This window comes from Electrophorus electricus, chromosome 3 (assembly GCF_013358815.1).
Source record: "Electrophorus electricus isolate fEleEle1 chromosome 3, fEleEle1.pri, whole genome shotgun sequence".
Lineage (NCBI taxonomy): Eukaryota > Metazoa > Chordata > Actinopteri > Gymnotiformes > Gymnotidae > Electrophorus > Electrophorus electricus.
Window position 1 is genome coordinate 4,475,935 of NC_049537.1, and position 17,490 is coordinate 4,493,424.

General features: G+C 42.9%; 3 protein-coding genes across 11 annotated transcripts in view; 2 read left to right on the plus strand and 1 right to left on the minus strand.

Annotated features, from left to right (window-relative positions):
• Nucleotides 1–4,718, plus strand: part of shroom2a (shroom family member 2a) — a 33,545-nt gene extending 28,827 nt beyond the window's left edge. For all 7 annotated transcript variants that reach the window (XM_027013567.2, XM_027013568.2, XM_027013570.2 and 4 more), the window contains 5 exons: nt 321–890; nt 1,662–2,231; nt 2,852–3,038; nt 3,655–3,927; nt 4,121–4,718. In XM_027013567.2, the coding sequence (XP_026869368.2) occupies nt 321–890; nt 1,662–2,231; nt 2,852–3,038; nt 3,655–3,927; nt 4,121–4,393 (1,873 nt within the window). In that variant the 3' untranslated portion in view covers nt 4,394–4,718. The remainder of the gene's footprint in view (nt 1–320; nt 891–1,661; nt 2,232–2,851; nt 3,039–3,654; nt 3,928–4,120) is intronic.
• A 1,171-nt stretch (nt 4,719–5,889) lies between these two features.
• cldn34a (claudin 34a) lies at nt 5,890–9,555 on the plus strand. Of its 3 annotated transcripts, none has more exons than XM_027013592.2 (3): nt 5,890–5,999; nt 7,338–7,450; nt 7,685–9,555. In XM_027013592.2, the coding sequence occupies exon 3, from the start codon at nt 7,779–7,781 to the stop codon at nt 8,532–8,534; it is 756 nt and encodes a 251-aa protein (XP_026869393.2). In that variant the 5' UTR covers nt 5,890–5,999; nt 7,338–7,450; nt 7,685–7,778; the 3' UTR covers nt 8,535–9,555. The 3 variants fall into 3 exon arrangements, with proteins under 3 accessions (XP_026869393.2, XP_026869394.2, XP_026869397.2); XM_027013593.2 differs by lacking the exon at nt 5,890–5,999 and adding an exon at nt 6,226–6,452; XM_027013596.2 differs by lacking the exon at nt 5,890–5,999 and adding an exon at nt 6,711–6,809.
• Nucleotides 9,556–14,604: 5,049 nt separating this feature from the next.
• On the minus strand, nt 14,605–15,873 carry zgc:153311 (uncharacterized protein LOC751666 homolog). Its single transcript, XM_027013597.2, has one exon. It carries the CDS (start codon nt 15,687–15,689, stop codon nt 15,021–15,023), a length of 669 nt encoding a protein of 222 aa, XP_026869398.2. The 5' UTR covers nt 15,690–15,873; the 3' UTR covers nt 14,605–15,020.
• Between the last annotated feature and the right edge of the window lie 1,617 nt (nt 15,874–17,490).

A 17,490-nucleotide genomic window follows, 5' to 3' on the forward strand; every position in this document is an offset into this window, starting at 1 on the left:
GGAAAACCCTTGGCTTGGGCCTGCAGGGAAATTCATTACACAGAGCATGACAGGCTTGTGGGAACAGAAATATGCAGGGTATGATGGCCAGCCTGGGAGTTACCATGGAGAGTTGGTGAAATGTGGGAGAAATGTCTGCTCTCCTATCCATTTACACATAACACAGTGAGGCTTTGTGCATTAGAACAGGCAAACACGTTTGCAGTTTCAGCCTTTGATATGTGTTTCTAGTAGAATGAAAAGCCAGCATGCATTATTGACTATACAATGAGTATAGAACTTTTTTTTTTTTTTTTTTTTTTCTTTCTTCCCCTCCCCAGGATAAGTCAAGGAGGATCCAGTGATTTGGTATCTAAGCAGAATCAAGAACCATCACCATCTTATTTGATTGGAGGGGACCTGGAAAAAAACCTCTCTGCTAACCCTGCTGGACCTTCTCTCTATTTCCCTGACTTCATCCTCACTGAACCATCCTCCTTCACCAAAAACAAGAGCCCAGTTTCTCAAAGACCTCCTCTGCCCCACCTGGACAAGTACAAATGTCCTGAGGAAACAACCCCTCCTATCTGCAGCACTGAGGATGGAGCTGTAACCTCCCATTCTCCAGTTAGAGACGTCAGCTTGGCCCCTGTCCTTGCCCCAGGTTTCTGGAAGGAGCTGAAGTATAGCAAAGTTCCAAAAACGGAGGAGGAACCTGGACCAGAGGCAACGCCTCTTCTCCTTCCCTCCCCTCCTGGACCGCTAGCCCATCAAGCTGCTGGCTTGGCCCAGCCCACTGGGCCCCAGCCCACCATGGAGGGGCACCGCTCCCCCTCGCCACACTTTGCTCCCCAGAGACTGACTGACAAGCCCCCTGTGTCTGTCTCCCTGCAGGATGAAGCCCCTGGAAGGTAAGACTTTTCAGAAAAGCTCTCCACTCACACCTCTTTGTTGGAGTGTAATGGAACTGAACGCAGAGCTGGAGCTTGTTTTTTCCACTGGTGACCACAGCTGGGCTTCTCTTTCAGCTAGATTCTTAAAATGATCACTGGAAACTGTCCCGCTCTTGAGCCCAGTAATTTAATGACGTCGCTGCTCTCCTTATTATATTCAGTCCCATATAACAGGCTTATTCATATGCTTCTGTATGAAAAATTGGCATCACATGCTATGGTAGTACAAATTGGGCAATATGAAGAACCTAGCCTGTAGAAAAGAAGACTAGTATGCGAAGGCTAAGGATCTCTGTGGTTTTCTTTCTCTTCTCTGGTTTGGTTCTGGGGAGCAGCAGTATATTTTGTGTGGTTCTTGTACTTTCTAGTTTCTAGAAGTCCTTTCATGGAAAGGAGTCCAGAGGTTATAGTGGGCTTGCGGGGTGGGCGGTGGTGGTTGTGGTGGTGGAGAGGTCCTCATGTCATGTGACTTACTCAGCCAATGCCTATGCACAGGCTCACTGTAACTGTTGTTCTTAAAGTGCATTTGAAATTATCTGCAGTGGTTTCTTTGTGTATTATAAAATTTGAGAGCTTTAATTTGCAAAATGTGAACTTACATTTGACTCATGAAAGTGGTATTCAAAGAAATAGTTTTGTATTACAGTCCATATATCAGAGGGTAGTCCAGTCTTTTTTTTGTTTGTTTGTTTAAAGATGTTGTGTGTCTCTGAATGTTTACTCTTTTAGGATGGATACAGTGACAGATGACAACACCACAGTGAAAAAAGTGCCCATCAAGATTGTTCGTTCTGAAAGTAACGCAGAGAAAGAAAGTCGGCAGTACCTTCACCCAAGCACTGAGGCGCCTACCAGCCCATTGGGGACCACGGCCTCATCTCTCCCCAGCCTCGGAAGCCCTGAGCAGTCCTCTCTATTCTGCACATACACAAGGCACAGGGAGCAAGGGCCAGAGCACCAAACCCCTGCCATGGGCCCCCAAAAGCAACAGGAGCTTCATGGAAGTGTTGCAGGACCACAGGAGGTGCGGGACCAGCAGAATGGTCCCTGTAATGGGGTCGCCTTGGCCAGCCTTGGTGCCCCCTCCCCATCTGGGGAGGACGAGAAGAGAGAGGTGCTAACCAGGGACATCATTGACAAAGACAAATCTCTGGCTGACATTTTGGACCAGAGTAAGATGAAGACCACCATGGACCTGATGGAGGGGATTTTCCCTCAGGGAGAGCAGCTAATGGAGGAGGCTCAGCAGCGCAGACGGGCAGCCCCTAAACAGGCCTCATCACGCAGCTCAGACGAGAGGTCAGTTGCCCCTTTGACCAGCCACTGACACTGCACAGACAGGCTAGGAATGCCAAACTGAGTATGTGTCCATGCTATAAACAGCTGGGTATTTAAGTGGAAAATTTGAAGCCTCTTTGGGAAGTTTAATATTTCCTACATGCATATGTGATTTTGTATTTGTCTTGTCAGAAATACATAGCATTATAAAACTGTCCCCCCCCCCCTGGTGGTAGATTTTGGAATTGCAGTTTAGTAATTTGAAGGCTGAGGGGTTTTTGACTTCATTTAAAAGCAACAGCTCATGGATCATATACATACAAATATTTAGGGACACGCAGCATAAACATACAGTTACCACTTAATTAAGTGAAAATTTATTGGGCATCTAAATGACATTGCCATTAGGTAGTAATTATTTATTATTACAGGTATCCTGTTACTCACTACTCCATCCTGTTTTCCTCCTCAAAAAAAAAAACCCTCTGTCATCCCTGAAATAACCCATACATAGATGTGTAGTAGCAAGAAAAAGAAAAGGAACATTTCCAGGCCCATTTCCCATTGGAAACACAACCTTGCTGGATTATTGCTGCGTGGGCTGCTTGTATGTGGTGTTAAAGTGTGTCCCTGGTTCCCAGACAGGAGGAGGCCAGTGCGGCGGAGGCTGCTGCTGTGGCTCTGCTGACTAGCTCGGCCTATTACAGCACATCCGCCCCCAAGGCTGAGCTGCTCATCAAGATGAAGGACATGCAGGAGCAGAGCGTGGAGGTGGACTCAGAGGAAGAGCTTGGAGAGGACAGCGACAGCGACCTCGCCAACAAGAAGGTAGCGCCTGCCCTCCCGACGCCCACTAGCCCATCTGGTGCTTTCCTTGCTTGCGAAACATGGTGCATAGTGAGCTGTGAGTTTCACACTGATGCTACGCAGAAACGATGCAGTCTGAGGAGAGCAAAGCACAGGTGTGTGCATTGGTGATTGACCTGCTTCTCAGTGGGGAAATCACTGGAAGAAATAAAGGTCTCTGACCCCAACCCTCGTCTCAAAAGCTTGTTTGGATGTGGTTTCATCTGCCCTTCCTTCACATATTCTTATCGGTATTTGCAATGAGATTAGTTGGTTCTGTCACCTTGATGGAAAACTACATAATAAAGAAGGGGGGAGAACTTGCTGTCATGTAGTCAGATATAGTGTAACTTGTGTGCTTGCTTTTTGCTTTTTATAAAAAATGTTTTGGTATTTTAGTTACTCTCTACTACATTGGAAGAAAAATGTCTTTGGTAGTTTCAAAAGTAAAAAAAATCGCTTTTTTTGATCTCACTAAAATTGACGCATTTTCCTCAAGATTCAGATTCAGCTCTTCTTGGGTGGTAGTGGAGGTTGCTGATTAGTGTGATATTAGCAGGACCCGTCCCCACATGACCATCCCTGTTTTCTTCTGCAGCAAGAGCTGATTGCCAGCCTGAGCAAGAAGCTGCAAGTCCTGCGGGAGGCACGCGAGAGCCTGCGTCAGGACGTGCAGGACAATGACGCCCTGGGTGAGGACGTGGAGGCCACTGTGCAGGCCGTCTGCAAGCCCAATGAGCTGGAGAAGTTCCGCATGTTTGTGGGTGACCTGGACAAGGTGGTGAGCTTGCTGCTGTCACTATCAGGGCGGCTGGCCCGCGTGGAGAATGCCCTCAACAGCCTGGAGGAGGACACCACACTCGAGGAGAGGGTAAGGAGAGCAGACAGAGGAAGAGTAAAGAGGGTCTGATTTGAGTTAGACTACATTCAAACTTTTTCATTGTGCCTAAATTAAATTGGAGTGGATGTTGGTTGAGCAGTCCAGATGGGTTTCCTTCATAAAGGGCTGATGTTTCACGCTGTCTGGATGCGTGTCTGCGTCCTGATCTCTCTCTCATCCACAGCGCACGTTAACAGAGAAGCGCAAGCTCCTGATCCGCCAGCACGAGGATGCCAAAGAGCTGAAGGAGAACCTGGACCGGCGTGAGAGCACCGTCTACGGCATCCTGGCTGCCTGCCTCCCCGATGAGAGCCTGGCCGACTACGAGCACTTCGTCAAGATGAAGTCGGCGCTCATCATCGAGCAGCGCAAGCTCGAGGACAAGATCAAGCTCGGCGAGGAGCAGCTCAAGTGCCTGGTGGACAGCCTGCCCCTGGACCAGAGGCCGTGTGTGTGAAGCCGCGCCTCTGAGTCCGCCCACCCCCAGCCATGCTGCCAGGTGTCACCCAGCCTGAAATGGCAGTGCAACAGCACTTGCACTCCTCAAATGAATTGTGGCAGTGCCATGAATGCTCCTCGCCTGCAGCTACACTTTGATTAAACGCTTTGGCCGTTGCTGAGGCGCTGATGGTGCTGGCCGCTTTCAGGACACGCTTCATCCAGTCGCCTGAATGCTCTATGGACATAGCCATCCCACATAGTTGTTTTTAAGACCATTTCCAGCTCAACAGTGCTTGCTGTGTGTTCTTTCAATTCAATGTTACGTGATTTATCCAGGGGGAAAAAAAAAAGATTGCTCAAAGCGCTTACAGTGGCTTGCTCTGACTGGGTTAAGACCATGGCATTGACTGTGTGGTGTGTTGTCACAACCTTTTCTCATTCCTACTAGTTCAGTTGACTCTCTTGCTGTAATTTTGTTGTTTAACCACTAGTGGGCAATGGATGATTACTCTTTTTCCTATGATTCATGTTTGCCTCAACTCATAGCACAAACCACTTTCCTCTCATCTTTTACATTAGTGTATACATAGAGGATGTTAACTTGACCATTTACAGTTCATATTCATAACGTTTCCTTCATAAAGTTTCTTTCAGTAGCCAATGTCAGTGAAATGCTTACTTCAGGAAGTCATAATTTCCACACATTTTATGATGGTGCATTTTTTTTTTCATATGGCATCAGTACCCTGTACTTGTCATGTTGAAAATAATTGTTTTTAGTAATTTATTGTAGGCTTCTGAATCTGTAAATATAACTAGAATACACTTGTATTTTACCCTTCCACTTGATCATAGCCAAGTAAACTTTATTAGCCTACATGTTTTTTTTTTTTTAATAGAGATGTCTCCATACATGGGTTACAAGTGTAACATGGGAGTAACAGCCATGTCAGCATTTTGCTTTGTTTAGTTTGAGAGACTTGACTTAATAATACAATACAATATCATCTCAGTGAAGAATGAATGGCTGTTTATAAAATACTGGCTGACTTCTGTTTATGTTCTATTTCTGTGTGATTCTTCATACATTTTATATATACACACGCACACTCTTACTATACACTATTAATTGTATCTGTTGATTATACTGTATAATTACAGTGTAAAATTCAATATAGATGATCAATTAAAACTTTTCAGGATAGCCTTATATCCTTAGACACACTCACCGTCCACTTTATTGCAAACATCACATTATTAATAAAAACCATAGGTGTACCGTTACAGACTATAGCCCATCTGTTACCCTGCATGATTTGTTGGCCTCCTCTCACTTTTTGTCAATTATCGGTTTCTTACTTCAGAGCTGTTGCTGTTGATTGGTTTTACTTTAGGTGGCAGATCACACTCAACCTCTAATGGCATATGTAAAAACTGCTGCGCCTGCTAAACCTCAGCAGAACACCCTCAGCCATGCAGAGTTGATGCTGTGCTGAGCAGAGTTCACCAACATAATATCCGGTCAGCAGTGGTCATGACAGCAGCTGAACAGAGATGAAAAGGGCAGAGTGTGGACAAAGAATTTTGAACGCAAACAGATGGGCTACAATCTAACTGGACAGGTAAAACGTACCTAAAAGAAAGGTGTACCGTACAAAGTGGCCACTGAGTTTAGGTGTGAGTTTTCTAATATGCAGGTGTGGGAGTGTATTGTGAACATGCAGTAATATTTAATTTTGTTTCCTCCACATGGTCATTGCTTTGCACTTTGCCACTTAGACTTTGACATGAGCTGGGAGATGCCACTGATACCCAGTGAACCTTATTAATGTCCAGTGTTTTGCAGCAGCATGTGGAAGGAGCAATGGTCACCCTTCTGTGCTATTTTTCTATAATTTGATTGCTTTGATAAGACTCCAGTAACTAGCTCACTAAGCATGCCTGTGACATGCAGTTAAATTCCATTAGGGCTCTTTATGGGATTGAGGACTGGTCCCATGTTTTTTGTTGAAAAAACATGTTTCGGTTAACATGGCTCTCATGAAGCAGGATTATGTACGGTAACTGATATTAAGGTAAGTACGGTAATGCCGGAGCTGTATGTAAGCCTAAGTGTCTTTCTTTCTGCTTGTTTTGCCAGTCTAGTGTCCCTAACTGGAAACACCCTAAAAAGTATGAAAGCAGTGTTGTTTGAAAATGTGTGATGGCACTGAGTAACTCCATGACTGCCTGGCTTTAGTTGATATGGTGGCTCAATCATTAACAGCATTGCTAGCTGCCTTTTTCACAACAAAGTTATATGTTCCATTCACCTCAGGTGACATTCAGTTCAGCTCAGCATTGCTTATGCTAGCTTTTGTTTGAAGTGCATTATGAATCTGCAAGATAAGTTTGTTTATTTTGTGCCACCTTCTTCCAACCTGGACACTGAGGTAAAAGTCCCTTTATATATCTGAATATTGATTAATATTGTCATTGCAATGGTCTCATTTAGGTTTAGTGAAATAACGTTAGGATGTGTTTCAACTAGACGGAGAATACCAGTTTTGCTCAAAATTATGAAAAATCAGCTTTGGTGATTCAGACGCCATTGTCACAGTGAACATAGTGTGCTTTCATTTCCTGTTCTGGCCCTGAGATTGGTGAGGTTGATGAACTTTTTTTTCCCTGATTGCTCAGACAAACCTAGAATACCGCTTGAAGCATTTGCTGAGAAACTCCGTAGCCACAGGAATCTTGCAAATTATATTACCTGTAAAAGGCAAATATGTCAAGTGCTGGCAAGAGATTCTAATTTTGTGGAAAGGAAAAACTAGTATTTTTGTAATCTGTGGTTCACTGTAAATGACATTTCAACTTGCCATAGATGCATTCTTTAGTTCTATATCTGCAGGCAGGAAATGGTTCTCTGACCCTCCCTGTATCCATCAAGAATTTTTTTTTTCTTTTTCTTTTTTTAGGTTCATCCAGAAAAACATGTCCCTGTCAGAAAAACAAAAAACAACAGTCTCTTGGAGCTCTAGCTTCTCTTAATTTTCCTGAAATTATTTTTTATTTACCAGAAGACATTTAGGTATGTGGAAATATTTTTTATAAGTGAAGCTAACTCTGTGCCTACTGGTTTGTATATAAAATAAATGTATTCTATATGCACATAACAAATATTCTGTTTATACTATGACATTTTGTTACATTCATGACTATCAAACATTCTATATTTTTAGGTTTTCTTTAACTTTGAACCTCTACCATTGACTGCAACACCTGGATTAATTTAAAACTGTTGCTTTGATATTACTTTCATCAGGTATCCCAGTGACACAAGCTGTGTGATCACATTGTAGCTATGTGCTAGAGCTTAGTTCAGCTCAGTGCAGTGCATAAACCAATGTGACTGAGCCATGGTGTACCTTGTCCACACTGCTCACTGGCAGTTCCTGGGCCTGGTGCTAGCAGTGCTGGGCTTGATTCTGACTGCTGCCTCCAGCGGAGTGAATGATTGGAGGGTGTGGTACGTGGAGGACATGTCTGTCATCACCTCTGGCGTGGCCTGGGTGGGCATCTGGAGGGCCTGTTTCTACACCCATGTACTCGACACAACAGAGTTCTGTCAAAGCATTAGCATCATGGACCCCTTTGTTCCTCCAGAGATCGCTGCAGCACAGGTGCTGTGCATGACTGCTGCTGTTGTAGGAATCGCTGGAAACCTGGTTGCCGGATACGCCGTGAAACAGGTCTACTTCAACATCCATGCGAGCCACATCAAACTTGCTTTCTCCCTAGCTGGCACCTTGTACTTCCTCACAGCAGCATGCTCATTGGTTCCTGTGATCTGGAACATGAGTGTGGTGCTGGTTAACTCTACTATAGATTTTCCTGCAGAGTTCCATCTGCCACCTGCGCCAGTTAAACAGGAAGTGGGCTTGGGCATTGTAATAGGGGCTGGTTCCTCTCTGCTGCTCATTATTAGTGGGATGCTCTTCGTGTGCTACAGGCAACCAATTAAATCCCAGAAATCTTTGTCCCAGCCTGTAAGTACAGAGGAGGAGGATAGTGGTATCATAAACCGCAGGTCTCATGGCTTTCACCATGGTATGACAGAAAGCAGGGCGTATGGTCAAGTTAACCTAGCTTTTGAGAGAGAGGAGACCTTTTAATGAAGATCTCTGAAAGTCTGACCTCCACCAGGTGAAATTAGCCTTTGCCTTCCTTCTTTTTGGTCACGTTTTTTGACATTTAACTCATACAACTCTCAAATACTCTTTCATTAGAGGAATCATATTCCAATCATCCTGAGAGACCCAACAAACACTGAAGGATGGTACTATACATAGGTTTTCTGGTGTTGGAGCTGACCACAACCAATAGGAATTCATTCTACTCCAACATGAAATGATAGTGTAATGGGTTCTTTGATGAGTTCATAATCACTGAAGCATCCACTCCCAATGTACCTGAAAGGGTGCAACTTAAAAGTGATAATAGCACTTCAATATTTCATAACATTCTATTTAAAATCTTGGTCCAACTCCAACAGAATCTTTTGTTAGCCATGTAAGTAAAATATACACTCCATTTTAAAGAAAAACACTTTTTTCTTTGACTGTCCAAAATAATTGATGTGCTTCATTTGGCATGAGAGATTTTTCAAAAGGATTTAAAAGTTAAGATAAGACTTTATGCTGTAATAATTTTGAAGCTAAAGGTAGCTGTCATTCACCATTCACTGTTCTTGTAACGTTGTATTTACGTATTAACAGGTAAAGCATACCTCTAACAAATCCAGTACGAAGGGATGTTGCGTTGGCAGGATGTCATTAGCTTGGTTGCAGACTATCCCATCTACATGCTTTTTTTGTGAATATCTGCATCTCACAAAGGAGTGTTAACTGAGCAGGAAACAATTTTGGGAATTCCATTTTATGTATTATTCTTACTCACATAAAGCACAGAGAAGTTTAATACAATCAGATGCATTTTAAAAGCACTGAATTACAGTGTATTACATTTTTGTGTTGGGCATTAATTCTATACTTTGTAATTAAGCCTTTTTTAAAAATACAATAATGGGTCATTACATAAGTTACTTCCTATAATAGCTTAGAATTGCTGCTCATGTAGCTCTTTCTGTAATACAAATAACACAGACATGACCGAGGGTTGCAGCATCCCAGTTCTAATACTTGTATAGTACTTGCAATAAAGATGTTTCACCAATTTTCTTTCCTGCCATTGTGATAGATTGTTACAAGACAACATTTTTAGTCAAGGGAGTTGTGGAATCTAGAACATCTGGCATTAAACAGAAGAACTACTGAAGAGTAAAAAAAAGCCAAAATAGACAAAGGAGACTTTTGCTATTGTTTAATACCAACCACCAACCACCTTAATGTACACCAACAAGGTATTTGCACTAAATATCTACCTAAATATGTATACACATAGGTACAGTAGAGCAGTGTTGTTCTATTATCCCAGACCACAATGTGAGAGAAACCATATCACTAAAGAAAAGAACAAAGTCAAAAATTACTGTTTCGCTAATCGAAAGCCAAAATACTCATTAAGGAACAACCAAGTAAGCTCAAAACATGTGATTATCTGCAAAATAAACAAAACGGTTAAAGAACCAGATATTGGCTCACACAGATACAAAAATAGGAGCTCAAGTGAAGCTAAGGAGTTGTGGTATGCTGCAGTAGGCATGGTCTCTCCCAGTCATGCTCATTTGGGCCTTTTCACTTTCCTGTTTATTGCATGTTGCATATGGTCTCATCCAGAGCATCTATACAGATTTATCAGCATGACAGTACACGTGCAAATCCTTGACCCTGGGCTTGCTGGCATCTTGCTTTACCTGACTTTCACTCCTCATAATTAGATCAGCAAGTATCCTAGTTAGTTAATGGCTCACATCTCATTAGGATTGCCAAGCAGACACACCTGAACACATACACACATAGTGAGAGAACACATGCACCAAATGTACACGTCACATAGATGCTCCTCTCTTATCTGTGGCCATGAGGGTTATTGAGATAAAGCCTAACCAGAGTTTAGGCCTTCATTATGTTTAACTCTGCACTGTATATGTTTACCACCAAGCATAATTGCCATGCGCACATGTCCCCCATGAAGACAGCGAGACTACTGGTTTGTTTATGTTATGCTTGGCAAGGGCAGGGTTGATGGGACCAGTTCTCTGGTCTAGGGTCAGTCTTGACTCACATACTTCTGGTCTGGGTTAGGACGTGCCTCTCAAGCAGCTGGACTTTGAACACAGGGATCAAGCACTTTCTGTGTTAAACCTGTGGCTTGTGTGACTCCTGCTAGGAGTGGAATGAACTTTGTCATTAGCCCACAGCACGATACCACCCCTTATTACTGTATTTTACAAGCCTCGAGTTTGTTGCTTGCTGAAATATAATCTTGTTAATATTGAAGATTTAATTCTGACAAATCCTACTGAGAATTACATGATTTTCTGTTGTTATAAAACCATAATCCCACTGATTATATGATAAAGGGAAATTATTTCTTGCTTATTTAAGCTGATTTTTCCCCATGTTGGCACTGGTATGCTTAGATCTATTTTGAAGCTGTTTATGTTTCACGGGCTAAAAACAAAGGACAAAAAGAATTTAAATCTGAATTTAAAGAAAATTTGTCTTTACTCCAGAATAAAAAGAACTAAAAGATGATTTTATATATATATATATATATATATATATATATATATATATATATGTGTGTGTGTGTGTGTGTGTGTGTGTGTGTGTGTGTATATGTATATATAAATATACATACAATAAATATACATTGTATATATATATAAAATGAAAATGTTAATGTTAATGTTAAAAGAGAATAGAAACCTGGCAACACAGGCTAAATGTGTTATGTCTGTTTTCAGTAGACCACTGGCTACAGGTTAAGTACATGAATATGTAGAATGTATGTGAATGTAGAAGTTTAATGTACAACCACTTGCTGGTGGTGTTCATTAAGAGTGATCATATATTTAATATTGGTTTCAATCACTTAAACCTTTATTTGAATAACTTGATTTAAACTATTTATGCAGTCATTTATACACCCACATACTACACATACTACACATACTACACATACATGAGCTCCAAGGTTATTTCTAGTTAATTTCTCAAGACAACGATTACTATGCTGGGACAGATGTGCGGAGGCTGAGGTTGGTAGGTGGATGAAGGCCTGTGTTGTACTCGTCCAGAATGCACCACTGTGACAGAGGCCATCTGGGAAGCTAGCTACACGCACCCTGACCCATCAGCAGAGAGAGCTGGGGCTGTGGACTCACCAACAACACAGCCACTTAACTGCACTCTGCACTCAGGTGGGTGGGGTGGGTTCCCATCCCTGGGGCCCTGTGAGGGGCCACAGCAGACTACAGTTTTATTGTGTTACGTTATTAAACTTATGGATTTCCCATGGTAAAATACCTTTATATACCCTATACTAATAAAGTCTGAAAAGAAGTGAATGAGCACAGGATTCTCTATAAATGTTGGTATGGTGTGCTTATGTTGTATAACTGGTCCTTGTGTATGTAGGAATGTTTGTGTAATAATTTACAGGCATTAAGTTAACCCTGGTCATCCTTTTCTGTTCACAGACACTCACATGGTTTTTAATATCATATAGCATGTGATAAGAAGGGTAACGACTGATATGATCAGCAGTTTTCAACATGCCCATATCATCCAAGGTAGAAAATCACTGATAAAACACTGAGCTCAGGATTTTGCAAGTGATGCCAATTGTTTTGGAAGAATATTTTAAATATAATTTATGCCATTGAATATATAATTTATGTGTTTTTTTGTTTGTGTTTTTGTTCTCATCAGGATAATGCGTCATGTTCAAAGGCTCAGTTCAGTTTTGTGGGATCGCCCATACAGTCTAGATTGGTTATCTTCGCCAGCTCCCAACATACCTCATCCTTGTAAGCAAGAGGTGCAGAACTCCTCACCTCAGATTCCTCACCTCAGTGTGCTGGCTAGCTGGAGTAACGCAAATACCGGTTATGGCGCAGATGAACCAGGGCTGTGTTTAATGCCTGTTTTTATACACAGCACGCAAACATAACTCATTGAAGTCTGCTATAAATCTGGGATTTTACTTTTAATCATACTTTATGAACAGTATATTAGTCTACCGTTGGCGCCTGACTTTGGTTTGCTGTAATTTAAACTAGCTGAGACAGAGCAAACATTTCACTTTGCAGGCAAACGAAGTTTTGCAGTAGATATTTGGTTTGGTAGGTGATAGTAGTATGTAACCATCTTTGCTGAAGGCAGGGCAGGGGCAGATTTTCCTGTTGGCGTTAATGCTGCAAAGATACATAGCCAGTAGTGCCTGCCACTCCCCGAGTAAACAGCCCAGTAAGTCGACACGGTGTCTTCGAGTCGATAGGCATGGCAGGTTAAATTGTCGACGTCGTTGTCTGCTGTGCAGTGACATACCACAAGCTACTCCACTTCAGGAGTACAACATTACTAGACAGAAGAAAGCCAAACATCGACAAAGAGGTTTATGGATGGCACTCTCCACGCCATATTCCTACCACGCTTCTGTATGGCCAGAGTAGTCTCTCCAAACATGGGCAGACGCCTGGCATGTATGATGTTAATATACATGACTAACAGGGATAAACAAATAAATATACTATATTGCAATGTCAGTGTGTATTATGATTATATAATTCAGAGCTCATAAACACAACCTGCGCTACGCTTTCGGCATCAATTCCATGTTGTTCATTTATCAACCGCATTTGCTCGCTTACTCTCTAATGCATTAGGATGTGGCTGCTAATGATGTGATGAAATACCATTTCCCCCTTTTCAGTAGATACAAGGTGTTCTCCTCCCAGCGGCCACTGGGAAAAAATGGCAATCAGCTGCAAAGTCTAAACATCGTTCGTTTTCATGATAGTTTAGCAGCTCTGTGTTCAGATCATTATCCTTCGCAGGAAGTCATAAAGGCACACTCCCATTTATCTGGCGTCATCGAGTCTGAGAAAACTCTTGTCTCACTTAGGCTCTTTCCCCCCGATAACCAAAAACTCGCTAAAATAATAACCGGGAAAAAAAATAATTAATTAAACTATCCAGCTCTGGAGAATGATATAGCTCAAAGTTGCATGACAGATGGTTGGCACAACTTAAATACAACGACTGTCCACCCAGAAACTAGTAATGTACAGCAGTATTATGCGCTTATGTATGCATTGGCTGGTAGGTCAAGCTGAGATGTGTTTGTCGGCCTCTCATTGGCCAGACACTGCCTTAAGCTCCGCCCTCAACAAGGCTTTTGATACTTCACCTTGTAAAGTATCACCCACTAGCTCCACTTACCGCCCCCCCCAGTGAAAGACAATATTTCGGAGCATCTTTAAATGCAATTTCAGCTATATGTCCGGCTATGGGGGAAACTCTGCCTGGGCTCAGCCTTCCATAAGCAGTTAAGGAAATCATGGGACTGTAGGCCATTCCGTCAGAATAATTAATATTACATGTAAGAATAAGAGGACCATCGATGGTAGTTATATTTAAAGCGGAGTATTATTTTCTTAATTTCTCAAGGCTTATTGACGGTACAACAATGAAAAAGTAACGTATGTCAGAGTGACCTTTCACTCTAAAAAGTCAGTCTTATCAGAGTGAGCTTTGCTTGCTGACCCTTTCTCTCTCTCTGTACCTCTTCCAGAGTTCTAAGGAGGATTGCTCTCCCCCGTGGTGCTCTTGGCCAGGTTAAATCGGAGTTATCATGGTGCAGAGAGGCCAGTCTCTGCGGTCTCTGTTTGGCATTCCTCCTTAGCATGGAGCATTTGCTTGGGTCCTCATTAAATCCAGCTTTTCTCACACTGGTGGAGAAGATATCTGATGCAATTATATTCAAGTAGCTCCTTTGATTTTTTTAAATAACCCTGTCTACATCTGTTTAATCCATTGCTGGAACTTAAAGTGCATCAAGTGCATCACCTCAACAAATAATTAATTTGTTTAATGCAATTTGTGTGTGTGTGTGTGTGTGGTGTGTGTGTGTGTGTGTGTGTGTGTGTGTGTGTGTGTGTGTGTGTGTGTGTGTGTGCTTGGCATTTACTGATTGGCATTTTACTGGCTGGCCACAAGAATTATGACCAGGTGGTTGACAAGGGAAATAATGTACACATAAATTCTAATCAGACTCTTCTTTTATGTAAAATATAATAATCATCGCCAAATAATGCATTAATTCATAGATAAACATGAAAACCGCCAGTGCTCAGGTAAAATGCAAACAAATATTAGCAATTCCAGAACATTTTACAGTTGTGCATAAAAGTTTTTTGGAAGCACAATAAAAGTGAAAATCAAATTACTAGTACTGTCACATACTAATAGGTTTAAGCAAATGATTACCTGTTAGACTGCAGTGACCAAAGAAAAGAAAGCAGTGTAAATTTAGCCATTTTCCAGTTATGAATGAGGAAAATCTATCATCCTTTCTAAGATTTAAAAATTAAAAATCATATATTCAAATTATATTAAAATTAGCATTTTATTAATGTCCTGTCAGAAGAAGTCCAGTTGTTGAAGAATTCCACAGAGGTCCTCTCTTAGATGTTAAACATATTCTGTGAGCTTACTGGAAGAGCTCTTCACAGGCTCAAGCTCATCCTGGCCATGGTGGTACACCAGTCGGGGCTCATGACCTGCAGACCTGAGGCAGGAAGCAAAATACAAAAACGCAGCCACAATGTGGAGGAACCCAGCAGCCCAGCCAATGAAGAGCGCGTCGCCGAACTCCCACCGAGGCACTATGTGGGGTAAAGTTTCGTCAAAAAACCTTACCACGGTTTCGTGGGCGATGTAGGAGACAGGGATTAGTCCTGTGACACCCGCCACAATGCAAATCACACCTGCTGTGATCTTCACCCCACGCTTGACACGCCACCCCTGGTGTCCTGCGCAGCACTTGACCTGCTTGAGGCCCGGGATGACCACCAGGAGACCCAAGAGGCCCGTGGCATCCGACACGCACATGAAGGCGCGAGACAGCAGGATGTTGAATGGGAGGCCCAGCAGAGTCTCGTAAGCTCGGCACTCGGTGCCCGCCACCTCCTGCACCACGCACGTCTCCCACAAGCCCAGCTCGTAGCTCTCGATCACCAGCAACTCGGTGGAGGTGCTCAGCCACTGAGGCATTAGCGTGGTGGCCAGGGAGCAGAACCATGCCACCATCCCCACCAACAGCCCCAGCAACTCCAGAGCACTGGCACAGGGGTTAGACATGCCCCGGCTGCCTCTGCCTCAACCCTGGCGTCCAACTGGAAACTCAAGAACCTCCTTTTGAGGAGAGAGAGAGAGAGAAAGAGAGAGAGAGGCAAGAAGGCCCCAAAACCAAGACAGCGTCTTTGAACAAATTAACACTGACTATTCCAGTTACTTCACAATCCGACAGTCTCCACTCAAAAAGGCTCACATCATCTCCACTTGAAGTCTAGAACATGAGGAGGAGGAGGGAGAGTGAGCAAGAAAGAGGGCACTCTGACATTAGCCCCACCCTCTAGACTCCATCCCAGAGAGAGGGGGGGGTCAGGAAACACACCGCCCTAGACAGGAGATCATGAGGGATACACAAAAAAAAGCATAAACAGGATACAATTAAAAACGCATATCTTTGTGACTTTTAGGAGAAAGTGAGCGAAATGCCATGTTGCCAGGAGAGGAGGTCGAGAGATAAGCTACTGAGAGTGCCTGACAGACTGTTCAGCCTACTGGAGGAGACCATGTCAAATGTGCCCAGTCATCTCACCAGGAGTCTTTGATGCCTGATTATAATAAATCCTGATTTTTTTGTGTGTGTGTGTTTGATTAGAACTAAAGAACACTTTATGAGTACTTCTTCATTGTGCTGTGGAAAAAAAGATGTATACTATCAGATACTGGTACACTCCCTTCCTTGAACATGTTTAATTGCAAAAATTTGAATAAAATGTAAAAAAAAATATTTACAGCTGGTGTTCAGTGTAAACACAGCTTGAGCATATTACAGAGAGACTATTCTGTCAAAATAAACCACAAAACATGGCAATCAGGAATTTCAGACCAACAAACTTAGTATTGATTATTTCCCTAAATATCAAAAGTAAATGCTATTTTAATGTTAAAGTAATGTAAATTTGAGGTGGATCCTTGAACATAAAAATTAATAGTCAGTGAAAAAGAGTTCCCTTATTTTGAGGCTCTAAATGGTTTGATTAGCTGGTTAATAACGATCAGTGATCATTGCTGGTATCTTCCCTTTGCTTAACCTTATCATAATGTGCAACCATGTCATTAGTTACATGATAGCTAGATATTCACAGCTGTTAAAATGTGGCCTTGGTAATAGGGCTAAGAAGTTATGACATCATTTGGTCACAACAGCAACAGGGCTGGCGACATAGGTGAGGAAGCAGGATATGCATATCCAAGGAAACAGAGTAGTGGGAAAAAAAACAAAGGCAAGCCCTTTAGGAGATGGGGGACTGGATGAGAGACAGAACCAGGCACTGGACCAGATGCTGGAGAATAGGTTGAACAGGAGACCGGACAGGACACAGGACAAAAGACCGAACAATGGATTGGAGGAACACAGATGTGCGACCGGAATAGTGACGTTGACAGGAACCGAGACATTGGCTGGTACAGGGACAGTCATTGAGGCTGAGACAGGGATATAGAGAGTAACAGTGGTTGGTGGATCAGGCAACAGGGCAGCTGGTGAGACTGCATAAGCAGATCAAGCCACAGGCAGAGGAACAGAGGCCCAATCATCTGCAAAGGTTCAGTCAGAATCTCTTGTATGCTGGACTGGGGGGTGGAGTCCTTGGTGTGCAGCTCGCTGATGGTGCCCTCGAGGACACATGGCGCAGTGACAGCGGCCCTCGCAGTGTTGGGTGCTGGAATGGCATCCTCATGGGAGCAGGGCACTGGGCACTGGAGCAGCACCTTCCACACCAGAGACAAGGGACACTAGAGTAATGGCAGGCAGAGTGACCTCTTAACATCCTACGAAGGCAACGTGCCAGGGCTACAGGACAGCATGACT

What these genes read in the sequence shown, in the direction of transcription:
- zgc:153311 (XM_027013597.2), bottom strand. Translation starts at nt 15,689, where the DNA reads ATGTCTAACCCCTGTGCCAGTGCTCTGGAGTTGCTGGGGCTGTTGGTG.
- cldn34a (XM_027013592.2), top strand. Translation starts at nt 7,779, where the DNA reads ATGGTGTACCTTGTCCACACTGCTCACTGGCAGTTCCTGGGCCTGGTG.